At 58.4% G+C, this 27001-nt stretch overlaps 1 protein-coding gene across 2 annotated transcripts in view; it reads right to left on the bottom strand.

Moving 5' to 3' along the window:
* The window catches only part of PLXND1 (plexin D1), a 51785-nt gene that overhangs the window by 1266 nt on the left and 23518 nt on the right, over positions 1–27001 (bottom strand). Inside the window, exons 9-35 of one of the 2 annotated variants that reach the window (XM_032149827.2) lie at positions 21906–22010; positions 19337–19426; positions 19041–19134; positions 17909–18063; positions 17167–17318; positions 16405–16504; positions 16174–16313; positions 15237–15404; positions 15069–15159; positions 14601–14864; positions 14347–14496; positions 13394–13508; positions 11246–11353; positions 11040–11152; positions 10075–10179; positions 9435–9565; positions 8888–9086; positions 6645–6791; positions 6341–6497; positions 5361–5464; positions 5209–5272; positions 4218–4252; positions 3861–3965; positions 3150–3313; positions 1957–2104; positions 609–749; positions 141–215 (exon numbers count right to left, since the gene is read on the bottom strand). In XM_032149827.2, coding sequence (XP_032005718.1) covers positions 141–215; positions 609–749; positions 1957–2104; positions 3150–3313; positions 3861–3965; positions 4218–4252; positions 5209–5272; positions 5361–5464; positions 6341–6497; positions 6645–6791; positions 8888–9086; positions 9435–9565; positions 10075–10179; positions 11040–11152; positions 11246–11353; positions 13394–13508; positions 14347–14496; positions 14601–14864; positions 15069–15159; positions 15237–15404; positions 16174–16313; positions 16405–16504; positions 17167–17318; positions 17909–18063; positions 19041–19134; positions 19337–19426; positions 21906–22010 — 3420 coding nt within the window. Of the gene's footprint in view, positions 1–140; positions 216–608; positions 750–1956; positions 2105–3149; positions 3314–3860; positions 3966–4217; positions 4253–5208; positions 5273–5360; positions 5465–6340; positions 6498–6644; positions 6792–8887; positions 9087–9434; positions 9566–10074; positions 10180–11039; positions 11153–11245; positions 11354–13393; positions 13509–14346; positions 14497–14579; positions 14865–15068; positions 15160–15236; positions 15405–16173; positions 16314–16404; positions 16505–17166; positions 17319–17908; positions 18064–19040; positions 19135–19336; positions 19427–21905; positions 22011–27001 lie in introns of both variants that reach the window. The other variant, XM_058437338.1, reaches the window with a different exon arrangement.

The following is a 27001-nucleotide window of genomic DNA, read 5'->3' as shown; positions in this document are numbered from 1 at the left end:
CAGTTCGTGGGGGAGAACACACCCCTGAATGTCTACCACGAGTGACATCCGTCCGTTAGGGGCAAGCACCCTGAGATGTGTGTACTTGAGTAGGAAGCTCACCTGCCCAGAGGGCAGGTGCCTCACTCTGGGGCACTCACCTGCGGCCGATACCTCTTGGCGTACTTATAAATCTCTGCCATGGCCACATTGGTGTTGAACTCATTCTGGTATTTCTATAAGGAGGCAGGACGGGGAGGAGGTTAGCCCAGGGGTCAAAGCTGAGCCGAGCCCCAGCAAAGCCAGCTGCTTGCACATAACCCCCCCAACTCCCCACGGCCCCCATAGAACAGTTCAGCGACAAGGCCCCTCAAGTCCGGCGGACAAAGACGGCTTCCTGGACCCTGAAGTCCAATCTCCTCTCCATCCAGAGGGTGCTCTCCTGCCCCAGCGCCTCAAGCTCTGGGAAAATGCATGACAAATTTGCAGGCCAGCAAGAGGCCACAGCCACTTCTGAAATGCCCTCTGTGCTCCCCGCCCTTACTCCAGTGGAGGCATTGAGGCCCAGCCCCCGACCCCCGATCCCTCAGCTCATCAGGCCCCCACCCCCCGCCACCAAGCCTCCGCACCCTCGACTCCTCGGCCAGATGGGCATTCATCTCTTGCTCGCTGAGCGGTGTCATGTCCTGGATCTGCTTGTAGTAGCGCTGCACAATCTTCCGGTACTCAGGAATCTCCTTGGCATAGAGGAGCTTGTTGGTTGGCGAATCCTGGGCAGAGAAGAGCGAGGGTGTTAGATGGCTGCTGGAGAAAGGACGCATCTGGTCATTTTCTGGATGAGCCCTCATCCGTCCTGCCACATAAGTGAACTTAGCAGGCCCCCGAGGCCCAAAGAGTCTCACCCGGTCACTGAACGTCCCTGCACTCAGCCGGCCCCAAACCAGGGGCTCCTCACTGTGTTCTGTCTGCCCTGCCTACTTTCCCCAGGACTGTTTGTTAGGACAATGATGTGGGTGGGGAGGGGCCCTACTTCTTTCAGGGGGAAAAGTGCACGGGCGTGCCAGCTCTTCACTGCACGCAGCCCATTCCACGTAACAAGGATGTGTCCTTCTCAGGGTGATAGGTCTTGGTGGCTAGGATTCCTGGAAGCCTGAGTGCTGGCTCAGTGGAATATTTCCCACCACATGCTCCTAACGCCTGAAAGAAGTGCCAAGAACACTCCCAGTTCTTTGTCAGTCACGGGCACCCTGCCTTCGGAGGCAGTACGTGAGAAGCAGCGGAGCGATGGCATTTTCTCTTTCCCGTGGCCCGTCTCTGAAATGCATGGGCTAAATGCAGGGCCATGCACGACTTGGACCAATCCTGCAGTGCCAGCTCTAATGATACAATCTCATCCCTGCTCACAGCAACCGGGTGCTTTCCTGCCTCCGTCTTTGCCTGTGCCGTTCCCTCTGCCTGGAAGGCCATCCTCTTTCATCTTCAACCTCTAAAGCCAGACACAGCCTTGCGTGCCCCCAACCCACCGCATGAATCTCAGAGCTCCTAGCCACCCATCACCCCTCTGCCCACCCCTTCACTGAATGCTCGCTTCAATGGCTTTTGACTTTCAGGGGCTGCTGCCCAGAGCCTGGCCCGCTTTTCAGATGATGTTGTGCCTGACCAAGCAGGTTGTCCCAAGTTCATACTGGCTTTCCCACACCGGGTTCTCAGGCCTGTGTTCAAAGCCATGCTAGGCACAGCTGTGGCAGGTGCAGTTGGTCTGCAGCGATACAGAGTTTCTGATGGAAGGTACTGGCTTCTAGGTGTCTCCCTGTCTGAATGAGTCACTCATCCCACATCCCCTAGACCTGAGCTCTTTTGGTTCCCCTCCCAGGAAGATCTCTGAGCTCAGCCTCAGAGAGTCGAGGAGGCCACCCATGGTCGGCACCCCACTTTGGCCCTGTGCATGGGCCTGGCCTGGTCCTGGGAACAGCTGACCTTGCCCAGCTGCAGATCAGAGATGGAGCAGGCGTCGATGAAGGCCTGCGCGATGACTGAAAGGCAGGCGTCGATGTGGTCTGTCTTGTCGATGTCAAAGACAAACTGGGGGTTCTTCAGGATGTTCACCCAGAACCGGAGAGGAAGGCTGTGGGGTAGGGTGACAAAGGCAGTGAGGGTAGGGTGGGGTAGGAAGCAGCTGAGGGACAGTTGTGGAGGAGAGAGCTGGCTTTGTCCCTCAAGGGCCCAAGGTTGGAGCCTTGTCACAAGATGTGGCCTTTGGGAACCTTAGTTTGCCTATCCCTGGCCAGCTGGGGTGGCAGTGGGGCTGAGAGCCAGGTTTCCTGCTGGAGCAAGGCAGGAGCTGCAGGGCTTAACTGCACCCCCCCAACCCCCTGCTGAGCCTCCAGCCAGGTCCTGGTTCTCATTAGAACCAGGTGCCCGCCCCCGGGCACCCCTGGCTCCTCCCTGAACCTTTGCAGGCAGCAGGAAGTCCGACCTTAGCAGAGCAGCTGTGGCAGGGCTGTGGGGGGCAGGGCCTGGAGCTCTGGCCTTGTCCTCGAGAGGCCGGAGAGGGTGAGCAACACCCCCACCCCCACCTCAGGCCACCCAGTGACTCAGCAGCCTGGGCATGTGTACCCCCAGAGCTCTAGGAAGCTGCTGCCCTGCACAGAGGCGCCTGGGCTGGTGGTATTCTTCCTAAGGGTCAGGCTGGGTTTCCAGCAACTTCTTGTGGGGGTGCATGACCCCGACAAGCTAAGAGGTGCCTCAAAGGAGGGCTACCAACTGGGTAAGAGATTCAGATAATGTAGGGCCGAGCCTGACTCTACTGTCCCAGGCTGTGTGGTCTTGAGCAGGTGCTGCTTCTCCGAGCCTCAGTTTGCTCATCTGTGAAGTGGAGCTGATGGTGCCCGCCAGAGAGCGGTGCGGGAGAATGATAGCAAGGGCAACACCTAGAGCATGCTTTTGGGCAATCTTCTAGTTAATTCCTACCATTAACATGGGTCGCATTTTACAGTGGAGGGGAAACTGAAGCACAGAGAGGCTAAGTCACTCATCCGAGAACACACAGCTGGGAAATGGCAGAGGAGGGCTTAACCCCAAGCAGGCGAGACCAGAAGACTAGACTCTGAACCCCCTGCCGCAGGGGCCCCAGTGGCACAGTGAAGTCCGCATGGCCCCCCACCCGCCACCTGTTGGTCTTCCAGATGTGTAGGGTGTCGGGGTCCGAGATTCCCCTCTTCTCAGCCTGCTCCTCCAGGAAGTCGAAAAAGTACTTGACAGCCAGCGGGGGCTTGTCTTCACGGATACTCAGAATGGCCTTGAACAGGTCATCCAGAAACTTCTGCAGCGTGCCCTGTGGGGGAGTGGGGTGGCTGCCGTCAGCCCCAGGCCACGTGCAGAGGGCTAGTGGGCACCCTTGGTGGCTCTGTGGAGCTTGAAATGCCAGGCTGCTGAATGAGGAAGCCACGTGGCATCAGGCTGGTCACCGAGACTTTCTGGCCTCACTTGCCTCCCAGAGGCGTTGAAAGGACTAATCAAGGCACTGGCACATGGAGTCGAGAACTGGAGGCGCCAGAGTATGGGCTGTGGGGTGCCGGCGCTGCCACTGAGCCACGTGGCCTTGGGGACATCACTGATCCCTCTGGGCCTCTGCTGTGCCCTGTTACGTGGGCTAACATAGAAGTGTCTGTCAGGCATTTTTCCTGGCTGTGAGAAATGCCTCCTCAAGTGGGACCCTAAGCCTTCAGCCTCTTGCCCCTCTGGCCCCACAGGGGAAACAGGAAGAACTCACACCCCTCTCCCAGCCGCGTGTGCACAGCTGGCCCTGAGCAATGACCCTCTGGAGCTGGGGCTGAAGCCTTGTACCCACTGCACGGAGGGGAGACTGAGGCCAGACTCACCTTGGTGGAGAGCAGGCGGGTCAGGTAGATTTCCGGGAGCACCTTCTTGCGATGGCTCTGCCGGTGAGACTTCTTGGGCTCCGCCAGCTCATCCGTGGGCAGCACCTGGGAGGCCGGGCAGTGGTCAGTGTCCGCACCAGGCCCCATCCTCGGCCGCCTGTGGGAGGTCTGGCTCTGCCATGCTTCTTAGCACACAAGGGCTGTGGTTCCCTCCTGATTCTGGGCCCCATCCCTACTCCCCCACCCCCAGCCTTTCCCAGGGCCGGGAGCGCTTTTCCCAGAGGCCCAGGGCCACAGAAAGCCAAGGCCACACCCACTGAGGGGCTGGATCCCCCGGGGCCGAGGTTGGGCACTTACCAAATGGAAATACTTCTCAGTGTCCAAGTCTTTCACTGCGAGAGGAAAAACACAATAAACAAACATGGGAGAGGAGAGGAGAGAAACAGAAATGAAGACAGAAAGATGGAGAGAGAAAAAGAAACAAGACAGAAAGATGGGGAGAGAGAAACAAACAAGACAGAAAGATGGGAGAGAAACAGAAGCAGAGACAGAAAGATGGGGAGAGAAACAGAAGCAGAGACAGAAAGATGGGGAGAGAAACAGAAACGGAGACAGAGATCCAAAGAGACCGGCAGAGAGAATGAGACAGAGATGCAGACGGACAGAGAGAAAAGTGAGATCCAGAGACACACAGTGAGCGAGACAGAGTGAGGCAGAGAGAGAAAGACACACACACAGTGACCACAGGGATGGAGGGACTTGGAGGGAGGGACAGCGGTGGAGAGAAGTAGGAAGATGCAGCCACGGGGGAGGAGGGGCCCCGGGCAGGCGGGGGTGGGTGCCTTCACCCACTCCACCCGTGAGCCCAGAGCTCCTGCCAGCCCAGACTCCCAGGCTGCTGGGAGAGACTGAGACTCTGCTCTCAACCTCAGAAGAGGACCCAGAGACCCAGAGGAGCCCGGGCTCGCAGGCCTGGCAGCCAGGAGGCTGTGCCTGGGGCGTCTGAGGGTGTGGAGGGGGCACTTGAGGCAGGGACATGGCCCAAGGCTGAGACGGGCATGCTGGCCCCCCTTCTGGCCTGGCTGCTGCCCAGACCTCCTGGAACTGCACCCCGCCCTCCCGGGGACTCTCTCCAGCTGCCGCAGGAAATCAGCTTGAGGAGGCCTGGTGTGGGCCCTGCCCCAGCCGTACTGGGTCAGAGGAGGCTGGCCCCGCCCAGCCCCCACCAAGGAGGCCTCAGCCCAGGCCAGCCCTGCCTCTCGGAGCCTCAGTTTCCCCACTGGGGCATGGGATGGAAGCCCCTGTCCACACGCAGCCTAGGCTCCCTTCCCACGTGCACCCGCACTACCTCGGCCCAATGTGTTGTCCTTCTTGTCTATGAGACTCATGGCCAGGGAGGCACCTTCAGGGATCTGATGGGGGGGGAGAGGCCGAGGTCAGAGGCCGGAGGTTGGGGTGGGGGCATGAGGGTGGGGAAGTGGGGGGCGGGCAGGGCTGCACCTTGTAATGAGCCAGCGTGTTAAGCTTCTTGCGGCCATCTTCCACCACTGAGGTGTCGTCCAGGTCCCGAAGGATGTAGCTCTGTGTGCTGGAGGCGAACCACTCTGGGGGACAAGGAGCAGGCCATCAGGGTCCAGGCAGGGAGCTGGGCCTGAGGGGAAGGTACCGGCCCAGCCAGACAGGGAGAGGCCTCTCGCTCTCTCCATGTAAACTGAGGCAAGCCATACCTCTCTCTGAGCCTCCATTTTCCCATCTGTAAAATGGGGAGGGCAGGAAAGAGCTGGAGGAGAGTGTGAGGGTACAAAGAGAAGGTGCCAGGGTGGAGGGCACAGAGGAGGAGCTCTGGAAATGGCCTTGTCTGCAGGGCTGTTAATGTTACAATTGCTGATGAAACCCTTGGCCTAACCAAGACTCCTATAAAACCCACTCCAAGCCCCGCGTGGTGGCTCACACCTGTAATCCCAGCACTTTGGGAGGCTGAGGCAGGAGGATCGCTTGAGCCCAGGAGTTCAGCCTGGGCAGCATAGCATGACACTATCTTTACAAAAAGTAAAATTAGCTGGATGTGGTAGTGCACTCCTGTAGTCCCAGCTATTCAGGAGGCTGAAATGAGAGGATCACTTGAGCCCAGGAGGTCGAGGCTGCAGTGAGCTGAGATTGCGCCACTGCACTCCAGCCTGGGTGACAGAATGAGATCCCGTCTCAAAAACAAACAAACCAACCAACCCTACTCCAGCTCCCTCCTTTAGGAATTAGGAAGCCTTTCCTGAAGGCTTTTTGCTGTTGTCTGTAGCTCACTCACACTGCAGGACTTGTCTCCCACAGTGTAAGAGCTTCTTGCTGAGGGGGCCTCGTTGGATCCTCGCAGTGGCCCCACATTCATGCACCCATGCCAGGTGAAAGGAGTGTTTCCCGTCAAGGCAGGGGCCAGCCCCGGCCGAAGCGCCTGACACGGGGTCTCTGCCCCCATTCCCACCCACCGAGGTCGACGTCCTCTGCACGCGGCCACTGGGAGTAGGGCACATTCTTGCAGAAGGCCTCCAGGATCTTCTCCTTGACCTGCGTCAGCGTGTCGGTGTCCATGGCCCGCACGCTCAGCGAGTCCATGCCACAGCCCTGGAAGGACACGTTCAGGTTCTGCAGGGGGAGAGTGGGAGAGAAAGGTCAGTGAGTTGCTGCCATCACTATGTCGGTGCCCAGGCAAGGCCCTGCACAGGAAGGCTGGGTCAATGCGGTAGGCTGCGACGCACCAGCCCTGGGACCCTCCCCGCCCTGCCAACTTACCCGGGGCTTGGCCTCGATGTTCTCCCGCAGCAGCCACTCCTCATTGAGTGTGTAGCGGGCCTTGCCCGTGATGGCGTCAATGGAGCCCTTGTTGATTTGCTGCTTGATGGCACACAGCAGCAGGAAGAATGGCTCCCCCACCGTCTCCTGAGGGGCACAGGGGTATCAGGGCCAAGGCCCCCTCTGTATTCCAGCCCCCACTCCTTGGGCCAAACACCTTCACGCCCCCGTCCCCCAACCCCTCCAACAGTCTCCTTTTGGATCCTGGTGTCAACACTCCTCTCCAGGGTGTCTCCACGGACCCTAAGCTCGTGTTCATTAAACACTACCAGCTGTGGGTGGGTGCATTCATTGCATCATCCCAGCAACCCTTCCGGATACGGAGTATCATCCTTACTGTGTAGCCAACAGTGCCGAGGCTCAGAGAGGGCAAGTGACCTGCCCAAGGTCACCCAGCTGGGAAGCGGCAGGGCAGGAATCGGACCTGGCTCGGCTGAACTCCCAAGCCTGTGACTTTCTACTAAGTGGGGGGCCCCAAGGGTGAGTTTAGGTGGACCCAGAGCACCGATGTGGCCTCGACCCCACTCGCAGGCTGATGACCGTGGAGTCTCAGGAGGAATGGGGCTCAACGTCCCTGCTCTTGCCCATCTCCAAGGGTGGCCCTCCAGGCAGTGGCTCTGCTGGACCCACAGCCATGAGCTGATTCTCAAGGCCATTGCCCAGCCAGGGACCCAGGTGTTCCACTGGGATAGTTTTACTTAACTATCCACCAAAATTGATTTAAAGAAAAATTAAGTACATAATAGTATTAGGCAGATTTGGCAAAGATTACGAAGGCAGCCTGCCAGCCCAAGTCCTGGCCCAATTCTCCAGGTCTAGGGCATGGGAGGCACTGATTCCCTGCTTTCTAGAGGAGGAAACAGGCTCATAGGGGAAGGCCTGGCTGAGGCCACAGAAAGAAGCCAGGGGAGGGAGGTCCAGGGTCCACAGTGGCCCTTGTGGTTCCTGATGGCCCACAGTGAGGCAGCCCACAGAAGGTGGAGGCACTCCAATGGCCTCTCCCAGGCCCTGCCTCTGCTCCACCCCACTACCCGCTTCCCCCAGGAGGAGCCGTGGGGCTCCCCCAGGCTACTTGGCCCTCAAGCCCCAGGCTCAGGGGCAGAGGCCCCATTTGACAGAAGGAAACCAAAGCCCAGAGAGGGCAATGAGTAGCCCAGAGTCACACAGCTGGGCTGTGCCAAAGATCGGACTCAAGCCCAGGACATCCTGGCTGGGTGCAGTGGCTCATCCCTGTAATCCCAGCACTTTGGGAGGCCAAAGCGGGAGGATTGCTTGAGCCCAGGAGTTTGGGACCAGCCTGTGCAACAAAGCAAGACCCCCATCTCTTCAAAAATTAACAACAAAAAAACAGAACATCTGACGCCCTGGTTCTGGGCTCCAGGCAGGCCTTTGCCTTTCTCCCACAATCCTCCAGGCAGCCCTCTAGCCTCTGCCACCGTAGGGTAGCTGGAGGGTGGGACAGAACCAGAGGCTGAGCAACCCTTGCTGTGCAGAAAAGAGCTTATGGGGGTCCTTCTGGCAGAATGCAGGAGGCCCTGGCTACCGGGCCCACCCTCTTCCCAGCCTCCGCTCTCATCCGGAAGATTCTTTGGCCTTCCTTCCATTCCTTCCATGAACATCCCCTCCTCCCGGCCTCTGCCCTCGTGCTGTACCCGATGCCTGGAGCACCCTCCCCACCACTCCTCGCCTGGCTCACTCTCTTAGGTCTCAGCACAGGGTCGCCTGCTCCAGGAAGCCACCTTGAAGCCTCCAGACAGAGGGAGGCCTCACGAGCTGAGCTCTGCTGCGAGGCACTGGCCACCCTGTATTGTGTTTCCACGTCTTGCCCCTAGGGCTGGGAGAGCCTCAAGGGCCAGCCAGGGCCTGATTTCATCTCCTGAAGCCAGAGCAGGGAAGGGTGGATGACTGAGAAAACCACGGATGGGACAAGGCCCCTGACACAACCTCTGTTATGCCCCAAGCATCCGCTGAGCCCTTGCAGCAGGCCAGCCAGGCCTCCCCTGGGCCACGGCTCCCCGCTCTGCATAACAGGTCCGACGGGCCTGGCCTGTCTCATGCAACACTCCCTCCTGGCAGAGCTGGCCTGAGGGTGCCAGGGAAGGCCTGGGAGGCCGTGGGGTCCCTGCCGCTGCGTCCCTGCCACGTCCCCCGCCTGGGCTCTGTCTGTCCCCAGGCAGCCTCACCCGCAGACAGCTGTACATGCAGATGGACATCCAGTTGGTGAGCATCTTCTCCACCACAGACTCTGTGCGCCGCAGCATGAGCTTGGGGTTCTTGGCGGCCGAGGCGTCAATGAGGTCCACCAGCAGCTCCTTCATGATGCTGGTGTAGTACTCCAGCTTGCCGTGCAGCGCGACGGTCAGCAGGGAGGCCAGGCTGCACCTGCAAGCAGGAGGCAGGTGTCAGCTGCACCTTGAGGCCCTGGGAGCTGTGGGTCCCAGGGTCTCAGTGCCGCCTCATCCCCAGGCCCAGCGATCCCAGGAGTGCCTGTGTGGGTGGGTCCTGCGAGGGGTGAGTGGGGCTGGAATCCTCCTGGAGAAACAGCCACCTTCTTCTATGTCCACAGCAACCACCATGCCCCGTGAGCCAAGGTCTTGGGCATCCAGGCCCAGGAAGGGCTGGAATATGGGGGTGTCAGGAGCCGCAGAGCCCCAGGACCCAGGACCTGATGCTGTGTGGCCTTAGACAGGCTCCTCTTCCCTACCCCACCCCAGTCCGTCACAGCCTGACCTGTCGCGCACTGCAAAGTCCTTCTGCTGCTCCAGAGCATGGACAAAGACAATGAGGAAGTGCTTGTTGTTGAGTAGTGAGGAGAACAAGCTGATTCCCTCTTCCATGTTGGGCCGGCAGCTCTCAGGAATCTGTGGAAGCAACTGGTGATGGGGTGTCCAGAGGGGCCCAGTGTCCCTGCCTAGCTTAACAGCCAGTGCTTATGATGGCTGCTTGTATGCCTCCTGGGATGGGGAGCTCATTACCTTCCATGGTGGATGCCTCCTAACCTTTGTGACAGGGATCAATGGCTTGGTTGCATTGAAAAGTGGGGCTCAGAGAAGGGTAAGGGTGCCTGGAGGTAACCTGGCATCCCAGTGTGGGGGATTCTCACCTTCCATTTTCTAAGCAGGTAGAGTGGGTGTACAGGGGGGCTCAATCCTCTGTCTGCTCTACCTGGCCTGGGGGGGGCAGCACTTATAACACCCTGAATGGCTGCTTGAATGCCTCCTGGGATGGGGGGCTCAGTACCTTACAATGGCAGATGCCTCCCAACTCCGCATGACAGGGATCAATGGATTAGATGAACTGGAAAGGGGACCCAGCGGGGAGCAGGGTTGCCCTGAAGCAGCCCACTGTGTGTGGGTTGGGGGGTACTCACCTTCCACTCTCCCAGCAGTGGGTGGGTCTCCTGTGCCTGGGAGCTGCCCTGGGAGTTGAAGGTCTGGGAGGGCAGCACGTAACGCTCTTCATAAAGGGAGGAACACTGCAGAGGCAGACCCCCAGCATCTCAGCAAGGCAGGACACCCCCTGCTAGCATGCAAAGGTCACTCACACAGAAAGGGGCACCAGCTTGGGCTGCTGGGGGAAACTGGCACAGAATTAGCTCCCCATAAAGGAATAAGAGGCAGTGGGCCAACCCAGGGGCTGTAGAATTCCAGGGGTGTGGCCACACAAGACAGCACAAGGCTTAAGGGGAAGCAAAAGCAGCTCCATGTGCAATGGGGGAAACTGAGGCAGAAAGGCTGGGTGTCTGAGCTTTAGCCTGAGGCTGGGAAAAGCCACTGGAGGGTTTCGTGAAAAACGACGTAGTCAAACATGGGCTTGCTTTGGCCACTGCGTGGGGAATGGTGTGGACAGGGGAGAGGGGGTGGTACCACTAGGAGGTGGAGCGAGGGTAGTGGACCCTGGAAGGGCAAGGGGAGGCATGAGAGGCATGGAAGGGATGGGGCAGGAGTCCAGTGGACAGGAGGAGGGAGTGTAGAGACCAAGGGAAGCCTGGCTGGGAAGAGGCACAGGAAGAAGAGAGGCTGGCCTGGGACAGCCCTGGCCGCTTCTGCCCCACCTTGAAAAGGGGAGAGGCAGGCCCAGCTGGCCAGGAGAGTGGGGCTGCAGCTGGCTTCCGTATGGACTGTTAAACATCAAGTGAGCAGAGAATGAGAGTGGAGAATCTGCCCCCAACACTCCGCCCCGTGGCAGGCCAGGGCAAGTGGCCAGGACGGCTGTGGACAGCTGTGCAGGTTTGGCACTGCTCAAGGGACCCTATAGGCTGGCAGGGCTCAGAGAGGTCAAGTTGCCTTGAGGTGGCTGGCACAGGTTCAGGGGCAGGCTCAGGCTCGGGCTGACCTTGGGGAAGAAGGTGCGGGTCACGAAGTGCTTATACTCCAGGAAGGGGATGCCCTGGCTGCGGTTCAGCTCCTTGGTCAGATCTGTCATGTCTGTCTGCAGCTCAGCGAAGCCTGGCGGACACGCGGACAGCCGTGAGTGGCCCGAGAACCCATCCCCCAGGAGGGAAAGTCGAGGTCCAGCCCTGCAGGGTCCCAGCCCACTACCTTTGCGGATTTCCTCTCGGATCTGAGATTCCATCTCCTCCATCTGCAGCAGCGTCTTCTGCCAGTAACGCTCAGCACGTCGGCTCTTGGTACAGAAGACGAACAGGGCTGCGGGCAGTGGAGAGGCAGGTCAGGCCTGTGGTGCCCTTTGGAAAGCCTTTATTGGTGCCTGCTGTATGCTGGCCTCGGCTCCAGCTCCTCTGGGCAGGGTGTGGGAGGAGGCCCTGCAGTCCCCCCTCCTGGGCAGGGTTGGGGTTGGGGGTGGGGAGTTGTGGGGAGCTCTCCCATAGGCAGAGGACTTGGGGAATGGCCAGCAAAGCAACGCCTGATGACCTGTTCTTAGAAAAAGAAGTGTGTAGTGTTACAGCTGTTAGAATTTGTCTCGCCCCCCCTTAAAAAAAAAAAAGAAACAGGAATACGTGTGTGTGAAGTAGTGGTTAAGAGTGGCTTTCCTGGGTGGAAAGATTCCGGGTGACTTCTGTTTACTTTCTGCTTTTGAGCATTTTCTATTCCTTCTACAATGACTACGTGTTATGTGTAAATTAAGAAACTTTTGAAAGCAGATTACAAAGCAGTATTACATTATAACCTTTTCTGGGGTGGGGAGGAATATATATATAATGTATTAAAATATCTATTAATATATAGTATTTTCAGAAAAGAGACTGGGAGGGAAGATACAAAAATACACAGGGTATTAATGATGGGTATTTTTTTCTTTTATCATCTTTCAGTTTTTCCAAAAGTTTTCTGCATTGAATATACTCACTTTAAAAATAAAACAGCTTTATTGTGATATAACGTACATACCATATAATCCAGTGATTTAAAGTGTATACTTCAATGGTTTCTTTTCTTTCTTTTTCCTTTTGAGACAGAGTCTTACTCTGTCACCCAGGCTGAAGTACAGTGGCACGATCACAGTTCACTGCAGCCTTCACCTCCCAGGCTCAGGTGATCCTCCCACCTCAGCCTCCTGAGTAGCTGGGACTACAGACTCGTGCCACCATGCCCAGGTAGTTTTTGTATTTTTTGTAGAGATAAAGTTTTGCTATGTTGCCCAAGCTGGTCTTGAACTCCTGGGCTCAAGTGATCCACCCACTTTGGCCTCCCAAAGTGCTGGGACTACAGGCATAAGCCACTGTGCCTGGCCTAATTCAATGGTTTCTAGTATATTCACAGAGTTGTGCAACCATCACCACTAATTTTAGAGCATTTTTACTGCCCCAAGAAGACCCGTACCCATTCAGCAATCACTCCCCATTAGTGCTCTCCCTAGCCCCTGGCAATCACCATTCAGCTGTCTCTATGAATTTCCCTATCCTAAACATTTCATATAAATGGCATCATACAATATGCAGCCTTCGGTGAGTCTTCTTTTGGTTAGTGTAATATTGTCAAGGTGCATGCCCATGGTGGCATGGATCAGTACTCCACTCCTTTTTATGGATAGTAATTTTCCATTGTATGAATAGATCATATTTCATTTATCCATTTATTGGTTGATGGACATTTGGGTTGTTTTGACTTCTTGGTTATTATAAATAATGTTGCTATAAACACGTGTGTACAAGTTTTTGTGTGGCTATGTTTTCATTTCTCTTGAGCAGATAGCTAGGGGTGGAATTGCTGGGTCATAGGTCATAGGGTAATTCTATGTTTCACATCCTAAGAAACTGCCCAAATGTTTTCCAAAGCAGCTGCACTTTTTTTGTATTCCCTCTAGTAGCGTATGACGGCTCCAGTTTCTCTGCTACATCGAGTCTATTACTTTACTGACCATTACTTTAACAGTGGTATAGCCCACCAGACATGTAGGTTAATTTTTCCTGAGTAACCCTCTCTTAAGTACCTTCAGTAGCTCTCTATTGACTGGAGAACATGGTTCCAAATTTCTCTGCTTGAGATTCAGGGACCTTGGCCTGGGCCTAGCATATCCCCTGGCCACCTAACATCTTCTACCCATTGGTGCTGGAGCCGGGGCACACCTCCCCCAACCTCTGGGTGCCTAACCTGTTCCCATGGCCAAGCCTTTGTTCGAGCTGTGCCCCATCCCATCCTGCCTTCTCCCATCTGCCCATCTTCAGAGGGGCTGGGACAAGGTGGCAAGGCTGCCCTCCAAGGTGTCCTGAGGGTGGGGCTCCTTACCCACCACGGAGAGCAGCAGCAGGACACTGCAGATGACGATGGACACGATGATGGCCGTCTCGCTGCCCCCCAGCTGCAGTGTGGCGATGGTCTGGTTGAAGTTCCCTACCTGGATCTGTGCAGAGGTTGGGGAAGGGGGTTGTAGCTTTCCTGGACTTATACTCTGGTTCTGCTCCTCACTGCTGTGTGGCCCTGGGTAAATTACCTAACCTCTCTGAGCCTCAGGTGCCACACTGATAACATAGAGATAACAGTGTCCACCTCCTGGGGACACTGGGAAGGCTAAATGAGGGCTTGTCAAGCCCTTGGTCCTGGGCCTGGCACAGAGGTGGCTCAATACAAGGGGCTGTGATTATCATTACAGCCTGGGAAGAGTAGTGAGTGAGCAAGAGGAAGCAGTTCACGGGGCCTGGCTGCTGTCCCCAAGTATCTGCAAGGCTGCCCTGGGACCAGGGGGTAGGTGAGGTATGAGGACTCAGAGTGCAGCACTGGGATTGAGGTGCAGGTGAAAGAAAGCTTTCCCAGTCAGAGCCATCCTGGGGTGGCACATGCTGCTTGGGAGAGAGTGAGCTCCCCATCGCAGGAGACATGCAAGGAGATACAGTGTTCTGGCCTCTCTCTGCTCCTCCTGCTCCCCTGCCCTCCATGCCTCTACATGGTGCCTGGCAGCCCAGGCTCTAGGATAGATGCCAAGGGGGACAGGAACAACTTCTTATGGTTTCTGATGGTCCAGGTCCAGATGGGGCCCATCACTGACCTCAAGCAAGTCACTAAGTTCTTGGGCCTCAGTTTCCTCATATGTCAAGTGGGGATGTAAAGCTCTGCTTTGCTGGACTGAGCTGTTCAGCGTGAAAACGCTCAGTGAATTCAGGTGCTGGGTGAGGGGCAGATGCTTGGCAGATGGGCCAGGGGTGGGGCTGGGTCTGCCCTGCTCCGGCACCCCATCCACTCACTGTGATGGGCAGCTGCCCCTCGGCCGCACCCAGGGACTCGTTGACCGAGCAGTGGATGATTCTGTCAGAGACAATCTGGATGTCGCAGCTCACTTGGCCTATCTTGACCCGGTACTCGTGACTCTGGAGCCCCAGGCTGTCCTGCTCCTTCTGTGGGTGCAAAGGGGGAGGACGCTCGTGGGGAAGTGCTCCCGAGGCCCACGGCTCAGGCTGGCTCGCTCGCCCCTGCTTACCCCGGCCCCTTCGGTGCTCACGTGGATAACGAGGGTGAGAGGCTCCCCGGGGTGGTGCTTGATCCACTTCTCCCTCTTGGCCGTAGAGAACTGTGGGTTGGGGAGGTAGTCCAGGCGGAACCTGCTGCCCCGCTGTGCCTCCTCGGGGTCCAGTAGCTCCTCAGCCACAGCCACCTCGTCTGCATAGGCCCGCCCATTGATGAAGAAGTCCACTGGCGCTGATGCATTGCTCAGGGCCCCGGGGGACGGGCAGGTGATGAGGGTGGAGTTGAGAACCTTGCAGAGCTGGTGCAGGAGGGCCAGGGGCCAAGGCCGGGATGCAGGATGGACAGATGGGCATGGAGAAACGGGGGGAGTGGGGTTTGAGGAGACACAGAGGCAGAGGGAGGAAGAGGGGACAGAGATGCAGTGGGAGGAGGCCTGGTCAGTTAGGGCCCTGGCTGTGCCTGGGCCACCCCCTCCCACCCATCAGGCCCCCGAATGCCTCACTGTGGGCTCCCGGCCAATGTGGTGGACGGCCATGGACACATTCTGCACCATGTGGAAACGCTCACCAGCCACCGTGATGGTCCTGCCGCCACTGCGGGGGACAGCAAAACCTATCAGTCCACCTGCAGCCCCAGAGAGCCTGGGGGAAGGGCGGGGTGCCAGTCTCACCTGACAGGGCTGCGGTGGGGACTGATGGCCGTGATGACCGGGTTCTGCATGTACCAGAAGGTGAGGTTGCCGTGCACACAGCCCCGACGCTCGAAACGCACACACACAGGCACCAGAGCTGGCAGGGCCCCCTCAGGCATGGTGCAGGCGATGCTGGTGTCTGTGCGCCTAGGGGGAGCAGCAGGTTATCAGCAGGGCCTGCCTCCTGCTGCTCACCCACCGCCAATGCCCCTGAGAACTGGGGCACAAGCCCATGAACTTGGCCCGGGGTTCAAGGCCTCCTCGACTGGTCCCAACTCATCTTCTGCCCTGTTAGTGCCCAGCTGTTTCCTTATACTGCCAAATTCTGCCCCATCCCACCTCCTCCAGGAAGCCTTCCCAGGTCTTCTCTCCCGCCTCCACCCCTGGTGAAACCTCTCTCCCCAGATACCTGAAGGCACTGACTTTTCTCCCAATCCTAGTCCCACTGGATGTTCCTACTTCCTGTAGGTATGTCTGCCCTTCCCTTGAGGGCTATGTTGTGCTCCTCTTGGTTTCCCAGCAATGCCCATTAGTGGGGTCTGGTATACAATAAGTGCATAACAAAGACAAAGGTGTTTTGCCAACAGACTCCAACCACATCCCTGTCACTCACCACACCCCTGGGCCAGCCAGAAGATCTGAGTGTGTGCAATCAACACCATTCTCATTACAGGTATCACTTATGGAGCACCGACTATATACCTGGCACAAAGCCCTTCTTCCAATTACTGGCACTATTCTTACCAGCTGAGGAAACTGAGGCTCAGAGAGAAGGGGCTTGGCTTAGGGGACGCAGCCAATGAAGACCCAAGAGAGGCTTGGCTCAAAGATGTCACCTCCAGCCCACCAGCCCACCAGCCCCCAAGCCCGTTGATTTCTCTGGGCTGAAAGGGGTGGGCCAGGCCCAGAGGCTTACATGAGCTCCGTGCAGGGGTCTGTGTCATTCACCAGGACCTGGAGCTCGGAGCCTACATGGAGGTCACTCCCGTGGATGGTGATCCTGGTTCCCCCGGCCTTGGGGCCCATGGTAGGCTCCAGGGAGTGGACCAGGGGCAGCTGTGGGAGGAAGGCAGGCGTTTGGGCCTCGGGCCAGCCCCCGGGAGTGTGTGTGCTGGGCAGGCTGGACGTGGGCTACAGCCCCCCTTACCACGTAGGAGAAGCGGTCCCGGGACTTGCCCTCCTTAGAGGCGTTCACAGTCACCACGTCTGAGAGTGGTCCTGGGGCTGGCCCTGTGACACACACGATCCTGAGGGGAGGTGCTGTGGTCAGCGGGAGTGGCCAGCGGTCCTCGACCCCCACGGCCACCCTGGAGCCCGGCTCAGGGATTGCCCCATTCCACGCCATGCCACACTTCCAATGCCTTCTGTGTATAATTTACCCCATGAGTTTCCCACAGTTCAGCAACTATAAGACAAGGGGGTGGGACAAAACGGTCTCCGATCATGAGAACGTCTGCTGGGCTGGTAGATGATGGCTCTTCCACATGCCTGACGCACGGCCTCCCAAAAGGAAAGCCAGCTCAGTCTCTGCTCACGCATATTTCCTAGGGCCCATCTGGGCCAGTCACAGATCTCTAAACCGTGCCAGTAGGCCCCAGCCTTTTTAATTGCAAATGATTTTCCTCAGAGCAAGGCTTAGGTGGAAGAAGGGCTGGGCTAGGGCAGCCTGTGAGGGCTTCCCAGAGGAGTGGGCATCAGAGCCAGAGCTGGAAGGATAAAGCAGATGCCCCAAACAGAAATGGCAGGATGAGTGGTGGGAATGGCTTCGGCACAGGACTGGAGGCCACAAAGCAACAGGCTTCCAGAAAGCAGCAGAGTGAGGACAGAGGATGGGGAGGGAGGGGTGAGGAGGACAGAGCAGAGGCTGGCACTGCTGGAGAAGGTGGGCGGGGGCATCATGGCTACTCACTCCTCTGACACCGTGTATCTGTCAGGCAGTGGCTCACAGGCCACACCACCAATCCACACACTGTGGGCCACGTCACTAAGCCGACGGCCCAGGTTCCTTCCTCGGATGGTCAGCAGGGTCCCACCGTCCAACGGGCCACTCAGGGGCTCAATCTGCCAGGTGACCCGAGAGAGGGGCGAATGGGGTCTGAGGCTGGAGGCCAGCAGGCTTCTGCCCACAGTCACAGGCACCCAGCAGGGCACAGCCGTGCAGACCCACTGCTTAGAGGAAGGTCTGGAGGCTCAGGTGGGGCTGGGACTGTGGCCACTTGGCAGGTCACTGTGCTGCCAAGGAGGATGTGCATGTGCGTTACTGAGCCCACGTGGGCCTGGGGATGCTACTTAGGGGGTCTCCTGGAGGATGCTGAGGTCAGCTCCCAGGGGCAATGTTTGGCCATGTTATTGGTGGCTTTACTGATCATGGTATCCCCCAAAACTAACAACATTCAGCCCTCGGTGTCTCCTCAACGCCACACTTCCAATGCCTTCTATAATTTATTCATTTCCTTATTTATTACTGTCCACCTCCCTCACTGAAACATCAGCTCTGTGAGGCAGAGCACTTCCTTTTGTTCACAGGTGATACTGCACCCATGTGCCGGTGTATGTGCCGTTTGGGTCCCCAACAAGTGGGACCCTCTTGGGCGCTGCGCATGCGCTGTGCCGGAGTGCAGGTGCCACGTGCCTCCACTGGGCATGCTTACCGCGCGGATCTCTGGGGCGGGGCAGGTGCCAGGCATGGGCTGCAGGGGCCCCCGCAGGCGGCAGCCGTCGCTCCACACACACAGGTGACCCAGGTCCTCGCGGCCCAGGCACTGGGAACAGTCGGGGCTGCCCATGGCACAGTTATAGACCACGACTGGGGAGACACCGGGCAGCTAGGTCAGCCCCGCTCTGCAGTGCATGCCCCATCACCGCTGTCCCCTCCACACTCAACAACTGTCAAGAGGTCTGCGCCCCATCATTGTGGTGTCCCACCCAGAGGAAGTCCTGATTTGGGGGTCAGGATCCCATGAGGTTCTTAGCCCCTTCCCCAAACCCCTGGGGCCTGTGCTGAGCACAGTGCAGCCCCTGCTTCATTGATTTCCTTCCCCTCACAGAGACTCCAGCTGGGAGCCTCAGGTCAGCCTCACTTTACAGAGAAGAGGCTAAGGCTCAGAGAGGAGGGACTCGCCTGAGCGCATGAGGCCTGTGGGTGGTAGAGCCAGATCCCACCCAGGCCTCAGTGAGTCTGATCACCCCCGGCGGGGCCCCAGGATGCTGGAGATCCCTGAGTAATGTGGACTATGAGTACTTGGGGGCTTCAAACCCTCCAAGTAGCCCAAAGAGGAGGGCAGGGAGGGTTCTCCAGGGCCTTGGGTGTGCAGGGCCGTTCTGGGAACTTCATGGTGGGAATGTGGAGGGCGCCACGTCCACCAGGGATGCCTGAGACTCCCCATGAACAGAGGAGCCCCTGGAGAGTGGACCCAACACAGACAGTCACAGCAACTGCCCAGCCGCCACGCGAGGGGAGCTGACCACACCCCAGATGCCACGCTCAAGGCTGGGCGAGTCCCGGCTCATCAGGTCCTTACAAGCTCTGCAGAGGGACTGTGTCCTGTTTCCTATGGGGACGATCAGGCCCAGGAAGGCAGGGGAAAGTATGCACGGAGACCCCAAGGCCTGGAGCCTGGCATGGCATGGCAGGGCTGGGATATGAGGCTGTGTGTGTGCTGGGGAACAATGGGGTGGGACATCTGCGGCTTTGGGGCAACCACTGGAATGAGTTGCACAAGGCTGAGCCCCACGCACCGCACTGAGGCCCCGAGGCCATGTGGGGTGGGTGGGGGTGCCCACCTGTCATGGGCTCAGGGCTGTCCAGGAATCGGGCTGGCCGCCCCTTTAGTTGGAGGCTGAGCGGGAACACCTGGCTCTTCTGGGTCGTGTGCAGCTGCAAAAGGGCAGAAAAGAGCACAGGGGGCATGGGCAATGCCTGGGGCTCTGCTGGGGATAGGTGTCATGGAGGCAGATGAAGTTGGGGCTGCTGGGGATGGGGGAACCAGAAGGTAAAGAGAGGCAGGGTGGGGTGAGGGGTACAGCATCTGGACTTACGCAGGCCCGCCCTCCACCCATGCTGGAGTCACCCCACTCACCACCACCTGGTCACAGCGTACAACAGACTCATTCACCCACACAGCCTCGAAGATCTCCTCCAGCCCAAAACTACACTCCAGGGCTGCACCCTGTGGGAAGCAGGGAGTGGGAGGCGGGTTTGAGGAGAGCCAAGCCAGCATGCGTCACCCTCTAACTCCAGGAGGACACCACGGGCTCCTGCTGGGAAAGGTGGGCTTGGCTGAACTGTCAGGCCTTTGCATGGGCTGTCCCGTCCCCCAAAATCCCCTTCCTGGCCATCACGTCCAATGTTTGAGGGAGGCAAGCAGTGCAGGAATGCCAAGAACTTTGGCCTCATGTGCTCAGCACCACCAAAAGCCTCTCCAGCACCCCCAGTGATCTAACCCAGGAGCCTTGTATTCAGCTCCTAAGGCTCCACTCCCAGCGGGGTTCCCCTGCTCTTCGAGCCTTTCCACCTCCCATCCTGCCCTACCAGGCCCTGCCCAGATGTGCCCCGATGCCCAACACGGCCAGACTCTCCTGCCCCGGCCTTTGCCTGAGCCCTCCCCTCGCCTGAACACCTGTCTCCCTTTCTACCACCCAGCAAAGCTCAACACAGCCTTCAGAATCCAGCTTAAAAGCCCCCTGTTCTGAAGCCTTCCCAGATGCTCCCCTCAAATCAAAGGGGTGTGCCTCCCTCAATCCTCATTCATTCCCTCAGCAGCAACTATTCAGGTGTCTGCTGGGGCACTATGAAGCTCCTAGAGCCGCCCCCATCCCTGTGTGCCAGGCATCACCCTTAGCCCCTTGCCTGGCTGCTTACCTGTCCCCTCGCCAACCGGGGACGGTCAGGGCTGGGCCTCGGCCCCTCTGACACCACCCCCAAGGGCAGCAGAAAGCAGCCGGAAGAGCCCCGGCCTGGGTTCAAACCCCACCTCTGCATTTCCCAGCTGTGTGACCTCATGCAAGTCGCCCCCCTTCTCTGAGGCTTGGTTTTCCTACCTGGACAACGGGAATAGGGTTGCTGGGAAAACTGGAGATTGTGTACCTCAAGGGGCCGCACACTGTAAGGCCTAATATGTGCTTGCTATCATTAGTATGCAGGAGGTATCCAATAATGTTTGTGTCATGAGGCTCAGTTCCCCAGGCTCATCTGGCCCTCTCAGGAGCAGCACCAATACATATTTGCTGAGTGAACAGACTCAGGTTTTGTGTGTTACGCCAAGCCCCCAGCCAGCCGCGTGGCAGAGCTTCCTGTTTATGTCCCTGTGGCTGGCAGATGTGACACCCTGAGGAGAGTGCAGGTCAACCTCCCTGCTTCTGGGGTCCCAGCCCGGAAGCTAACACAGGAAAGTGGCTGCTGATGGGGCCAAAAGCCCGTTTTGTCCCCTGCCATGCTAAGCTGGAGATGGGTCCCTCCTCTTAGTCCTCAGCCACCTCAGAACAGCACACCCGGCCTGTCCCAGGGCTCCCCAGGGTGTAGGCTCAGTGAACAGGCCCCCACTGCTGGGCCTGCCTTCAGTGTTCTAGGAGCAGGCCTTGGGGGGCAGGAGGGCAGGCGCCCCTGCAGCTCGGTCAGAGTGGAGGCTGCCCCACCACACAGCTGGGAAGAATCGGCAGGACTCAAGTCAGATTTGCACCTCCCCATCCCAGGCGCCCACAGCCCAGGGGCAGAGCCATCCTGCCCACCCGCCCAGCCCCCTGGCTGCTCCTGGAGGCGCTTGCCCCAACTCTTGCAGGGTGGGGCTTGAGGGCTGAGGGCAGGCCCCACCCTAGCCCTCCCAGAGCTCCAGCCCCTGCCACGAGGCTTCCCGACACATCCCAGATGCCCAGCACGTGGCCACCACGTGTGACAGCTCTCACGGGCCTCAGCTCCTCCATGGAAGTAACAGATGGCGAGTTCCAGGGAACTGGGGAGGGGGGTGGCTGGCATGCCTCCAGGACTTGTCAACGCTTCCCACCCAGGACGCGCCTCCAGGAGGGGTCCAGAAAGGAGTTGCATCCCCCACCCCCAGCCCAGATGGTGGGGGCGGGGCTAGTTGCAAAGATGAGCACTGGATGGGGAGTCCAGAGCTAAGTACAAGTCCAGCCCTGTGCTGTGTGATCTGGCGTCATCTACTTTTCCTTCCTGGGCCTCATCTTCCCCATCTGGACAATGGGGAATGGGGTGGCCAAGGGGTTCTCTGGTTATTCCGTAGGGAAGACATGGAAGCCACCCATGGGGCAGTGGGCTCAGCGGTGGGTGGGTGTGTCCAGGGTCACAGCTCAGGCTAAGGGAGGACAGGATAGGGCAGCGTCCAGCCTCCGGCTGTGGCACGGGGCAGGAGAGCCTGGGGGCACTGGCTTTCCCTTGGCAGCTGCTGGCCCCCGGCTGTCTCCCTTGGCCTGGCCCTCACCACTTCCTCTTCCTGCAGCCCCGTGCAGTCAGAGTGGGGCTTCCTCACGCAGAACGTGGAAACTCAGAGAAAGAAAAGCAAAGCCCACACAGGTGCCAAAGCATTGCAGTGGGCCCAGAACAGGGGTCACACCGGGACATGGGGGCAGTCAGTGGCCTACGTGCTCCCCAGCCTCCTCCTGGCCCCAGCCGGTGCTGGCCTGGCCTCTACTTACCTGGAAAAAGGCAGTGTTGGCCAGAGGCACCAGGATGTCCTGGGAGCCGCCCGTGGGCACGGGCGCCAGGGGCGAGAGCAGGGTCCGGGGGCAGTCCCGAGGGCTCTGCAGAGGAAACGGGAGGAGAGGGTGACATGGGGGCATTTCAGAGAAGAGGCAGGAGGACTCACTGCACCCCAGCCTGCCTGGTGCGGTCCTGCCTTCCTGGGGAGAAAACACTAGTCATTCAGTCCTAATGGCCACCAGCCCCACCCCGTGCCTCCCACCCGCCACAGCCCTCCATCCTATGGGCAGGTCGAATTGGCCCTGTTTAAAGATGAGGAAGGTGGGCACAGGCAGATGGGATAACCCGCCCAGTGGTGGGGCCAATTTCCTCAGTGAGTGCTCCCTGGCCTCAGAGGAGGCTGGGAGGCTGAGCTCCAGGCCCAGCTGCTCCCTGTCTCGGGGCCTCACCTTTCCCAATAGCAGAACGGGGGGCTGCACCCACTCCCTGAGACGCCCCTAGGGCTGAAACTCCAGCTTCCTGACTGACCCGTGTTAAGCGATTCAGAAAAGAGAAACCTTGGGCTTCCAAACAGCCCATAGGAAAGGCACAGGGAGGGCTCCGAATACCAGGAGGACATTTCAGAGGGCCAGGTACCAAGGGTCTCCAGGGGACACCCCTCCCCACAGCCCGGGTATAAGTCACAGCCTCTGGGTGAAGGTGCCAGCCCCAGATACTCCCAGGAAGGGCCCTGGGCTCATGGGGGGACAGCACATGGTTGGCTCTTGTTTGGTGGTGGAGTCACTGAGGCTTGGCAGAGCAGCTGCTTCATGGAACGAAGGAAGGAGGGAGGAGAGAGGGAAGGAAAGAAGGAAGGAGGGGTGAAGGATGGAAGGGAGGGAGGGGAGATTAAGCCTCCAAGAGCAGTGAGCTGCCTGAGGGCAGAGGACAGGGCTGGCCCCTGAAGCCCCAGGTGCCTGACTCTGGGGTCCTCTGAGCTGGGGTGCGTGTTAAGATGCAGAGGTCTAGCCCCCGCTGCAGGGATTCAAGGCCTGGTTGGGAACTGCTGTCTCCAGGCCTCTGGAGTCCATGCTCCACTGTACAGAATAAGAAACTGAGGCCTGGGGGAGGGGCAGAGACGAGGGGCAGGGCTGTTCCCGCCACGTCCACCTTAGTGATCGCTCTGAGCTGGGAGGTATGGACCCCCCCCATCCTGCCCTGTGTCCTCCAGCTTTGGTGGCCCTGGTGAGCCATTCTTGCCTCCTCCTCCTCACAAATCTGACCTGCTGGGATCACAAGCAGGGCAGGACTGGGGACCTTGGAGCAGCCACATCCATGCCAAGGGGACTACAACCACCCTTCAGCCCAGGGACTTCCTACTCTGCCCTCCTTCCCAAGGCTGGTTGCGGAAGGATCTGGGTTAGAATCAGGCCAGAAAGCAAAAGTGTCCATGGGCTACATGTGTCCACGTGAGGTCACCCAGCCAGGCCAAAGGCCTTGGGACAAAATATGAGACGCTTCTTTATTCTACACCAGATGAGGGCAGGACAGGGACTGATTTCCCTCAGGGACCCCAGCCCAAAACCGGACCTCGAGGGGATGCCAATGCCAACAAGAACTGATGACGATAATGCTAATAACAGTGGCAGCCACCAGCTCATCTAGCCCTCCCTCTGCCGGGACCGTTCTGAGCACTTTGCAGTCTATTAATTCACCAAATTCTACTCCCAACAACCCTAGGGGGTAGACACTATCATTACACCCACTTTAGAGAATAGGAAACTGAGGCACACAGAAGCAAAGCAGTTTGCCTACAGTGGAATGAGCAACACAGGAATGCTCCAGTTGTCCAGACCATTTGCTGACCACGAGACCAGAGTGGTGAGTTCCCCTAGGGACAGGGCCTGGTGCAGACCTCAGGGGCCTTGGCCAGAGAAGCAGCATAGCCAGGCCCGGGTGCTGCTGGCTCCCTGTGCCAGAATACACGAGCCACTGACCCTCTCCGGGCCTCCGTGTTCCTACCAAGGAGGGGCCCTCTCTAGGCAAAGCCCCCAGACGGAGTCAGCCCCGGGCCCCCTGCAGACCGCAGGCTGCCTTCCTGTGCTGTGTGTAAACCCCACGGAATCCCAGGGCATGGAATCCACATGTTTCCACTCAGGCCTCGGAGCCACTGCCAGGTCTGCTTTGCAGCTGGCTGGGGCCCAGCCTCTGTCATCCTGGCCCCAGCCCACCCGGTGGGTAGGTGTTGATGTGGGGCTGAGGTGTGAGAGTCAGGGCAGGAGGCGCTCTCACAAGAGGGCCCCCACAGTGAATGATGTGTGACTATCCCCAAGGGCCACCCCGCTCCCCTTGGCCACTTGTAACCTGTGGCCAGGTGGATGCTCACCCCCATTCTAGAGAACCAAGGCTGGAGGAGTCCTCGCGGCTCTCGCGGGGCCTCTCATAAACTCCAGGGGAAGAACTGGTGTCCCAAACCATCAGGGCACTCAACAACTCAGGGACCCTGAATCCACCTGGCCTGGTCCCTCCCTACATCTCTGTACCCCCAGGGACCCCCACAATTGCCCCCATGTTCCTACCACCCCACTCTCTCCACTGGCCCCTAGTGACCACCCACCCCTATGAGTGGTCCTTGGGAAGCCACCCCCAGGGAAGCTACCTCATCCCTCAGGCACCTGCAACGGAGCGCACATCCACCTTCCTCCCTGCCTCCCCCAAAGCTGGAGCCCTCCTTCTAGCATCCTCCACTTTGCACATCTTTCATGCGGGGACCACGAGGGACAATGGGAACGTGACAGGAGGCTCGGGCCCTAGCACCTCCCCTCCCAGGGACACTTCTCCCAGCTCCCGAGGGGCCAGCTGGTGTGCAGACCCTGCTACCTGCTGTCCACACAGAGACCACAGCACCACTACGACTAACTGGCACTTCATTAAATGCCAAATTAAGCATCAGTTCAGAGCCTCCTGCAGGCCCGGGGCAGAACTGCCTCTTCTGCTAGTTACTGTAATTCTCAGACAGGCTTCCTCCGTGCCTCCAGCCCAGCTCCTGGCCTGAAGAACTGCAGACCTGTGGGACAGCCATCTGACGGGACGCTGCCATGGAACTCCCTCCCAGCTGGTGAGCTCCTATGCGTCTCTCAAGACCCGGCACAAAGGTCCCCTCTCAAGAGAAATCCTCTCTCTGAAATCCTCACTCTGGCCCACCCACACAGAGTGGCCATCAGTTCCCAAGGTGCATGGTGGCTTTGTAGTGAGCATCTACTATGTGCCAAGTATAGAGCTGGTATCTTATGGGCATAATTCCAGATCCCCACCAAACCCTTCAGGCAGGCCCCATTTTATAGATGGGGAAACAGAGGCACAGAGAGATTCAGTAGCTTCCCTAAGATCATACAGCCACAGCTCACACCTGAGGCTCTTGGCTCGTGATGGCAGGACTAGTCCTACGCGGTTCTTTCTCAGGGCCCAGTATTGACTAAGGCATACAGCAGACACTAAATAAATGCTGAACGGACTGTGACGAGGTTGGATCCTCCTCGCACCCCCTAGGTTAGAGCACAAGAAGCAGGCTGCTGCCCAGTGTGATGCTTCCCACCACCATCACCGAGGCCTTGCTGTGTACACAGCCCTGGGCTGGGGGCTGGAAGGAAGAGACGTGATTGAGATGGGGTCCCCAAACAAGAGCAAGCGTCCTAGTGGGGCCCCAACTGTGGAACCTGGGGGTCCAGGAGCAGCTCAGGGCTCCTGTATGGTTTAGCTGCACAGACTCCACTGGGCTCTCCTCCAGTGCTGGAAGCGCCCTGCTGCCAAGCCCCTCTTTGAATTAAGCATGGCCCCTAACAGGCTCTTCTTCAAAGCAGTGATGGGGCTCAGGTGGGAGGTGCTGCGCACTGCGAGCGAGCAGGGGATTCCAGGCTGAGGCCATGGGGCCCCCTCCTTAGCACCTGCCGGGGTAGACAGGGCTTCAGGGATTCCTGAGAAGATTCTCCGAGCCCAGTGCAAAGAGGCTGGGGCTGCAGAGGCTCTGGGCACTGGGGCTGCTTCCCCGGGATATGTGCCCAGAGTGGGGCCCCAGTGGCCTTCTGCAGGGAGCCAGGGCACCAGGTGCCATGTTGGCTATCTCAATTGTGCCATCTGGAAAACGGGCAGGACCAGCCTTTTCCTGGAGAGATGAGCTGCAGGAGCGCTGGTGCCCCACCCCAGCCACCCACAGCCCTGATACGCGCCAGGTCTGAGAGGGGACGAGCTGTGATCTCAGGACCCTGGCACATCCCACCTGGCTAGGCCTTATCACCCCAGCCAAGGTCCCAGGCATCCCATTTGGCCATCCTGGCATGGGCTGCGGTGGCCTTAGAGGCTTCCTGGGCAAAGGTGAGAGGCCACCTGGAAAGTGAACAAGTCTCAGAAGCCAACCAGGGGCGAGGCATGTGGCATGTCCGTTTTTACTTTATCTTTACACTAAAAAGCCTAGATTGATCCATTTTTACATTTCCTCCTCTTGCTCCCGCCCCATTTAGTTGATTAAACCCAGCCACCATGCAGTGCCGGGGCAGGCCTGGCCCCCGACAAGCATGGAGTCAGACTGCAGGGTCCTAGGGACTGACATGAGGAAGAGGGCCTGCGAGCATGCGGTTTCTGAGGTCAGCCCATCCTCCCTGTCCAGGGACAGCTGCAGCACCACCCACCATTGGGACGCCACTGCTCGTGCAGAAACCCAGGCAGGGCCCTTTCCACCCAGTTCCTGATTTTCACAAGAGGGGAGAATGTGGGCTCCAGGTGCAGAGGGACTTGGGTTCAGGCTCAAGTCTGGTACTGCCTGGGTGGATGACCTTAAGCGAATCACCTCCACAGGCCTTGAGGACAAATGCCCTGAACACCTAGGGTTGTTGAAATGGTCTTCCTACTGCAGTGGGGGTGTAAACTGGCTCAGGCTTTCTGGAAGACAGTTGAGCTCAAGGTGTAGAACTATGGCCACACTACCAGCCCAATAGGTCATTTCTAAGAACCGGTCTTCAGGGAATCATCAAGGATATGCATAGTGCCCTGGCTATATCAAAATGCAAAAAAGATGAAATAATCAGTATGCCCAACTATAGGGGATGGGTTAAATGCA

Source organism: Hylobates moloch, unplaced genomic scaffold, assembly GCF_009828535.3.
Source record: "Hylobates moloch isolate HMO894 unplaced genomic scaffold, HMol_V3 SCAFFOLD_4, whole genome shotgun sequence".
NCBI classification, from domain to species: domain Eukaryota; kingdom Metazoa; phylum Chordata; class Mammalia; order Primates; family Hylobatidae; genus Hylobates; species Hylobates moloch.
The sequence above is the reverse complement of the archived record's forward strand: the minus strand, read 5'-3'. Positions and strand labels throughout refer to the sequence as shown.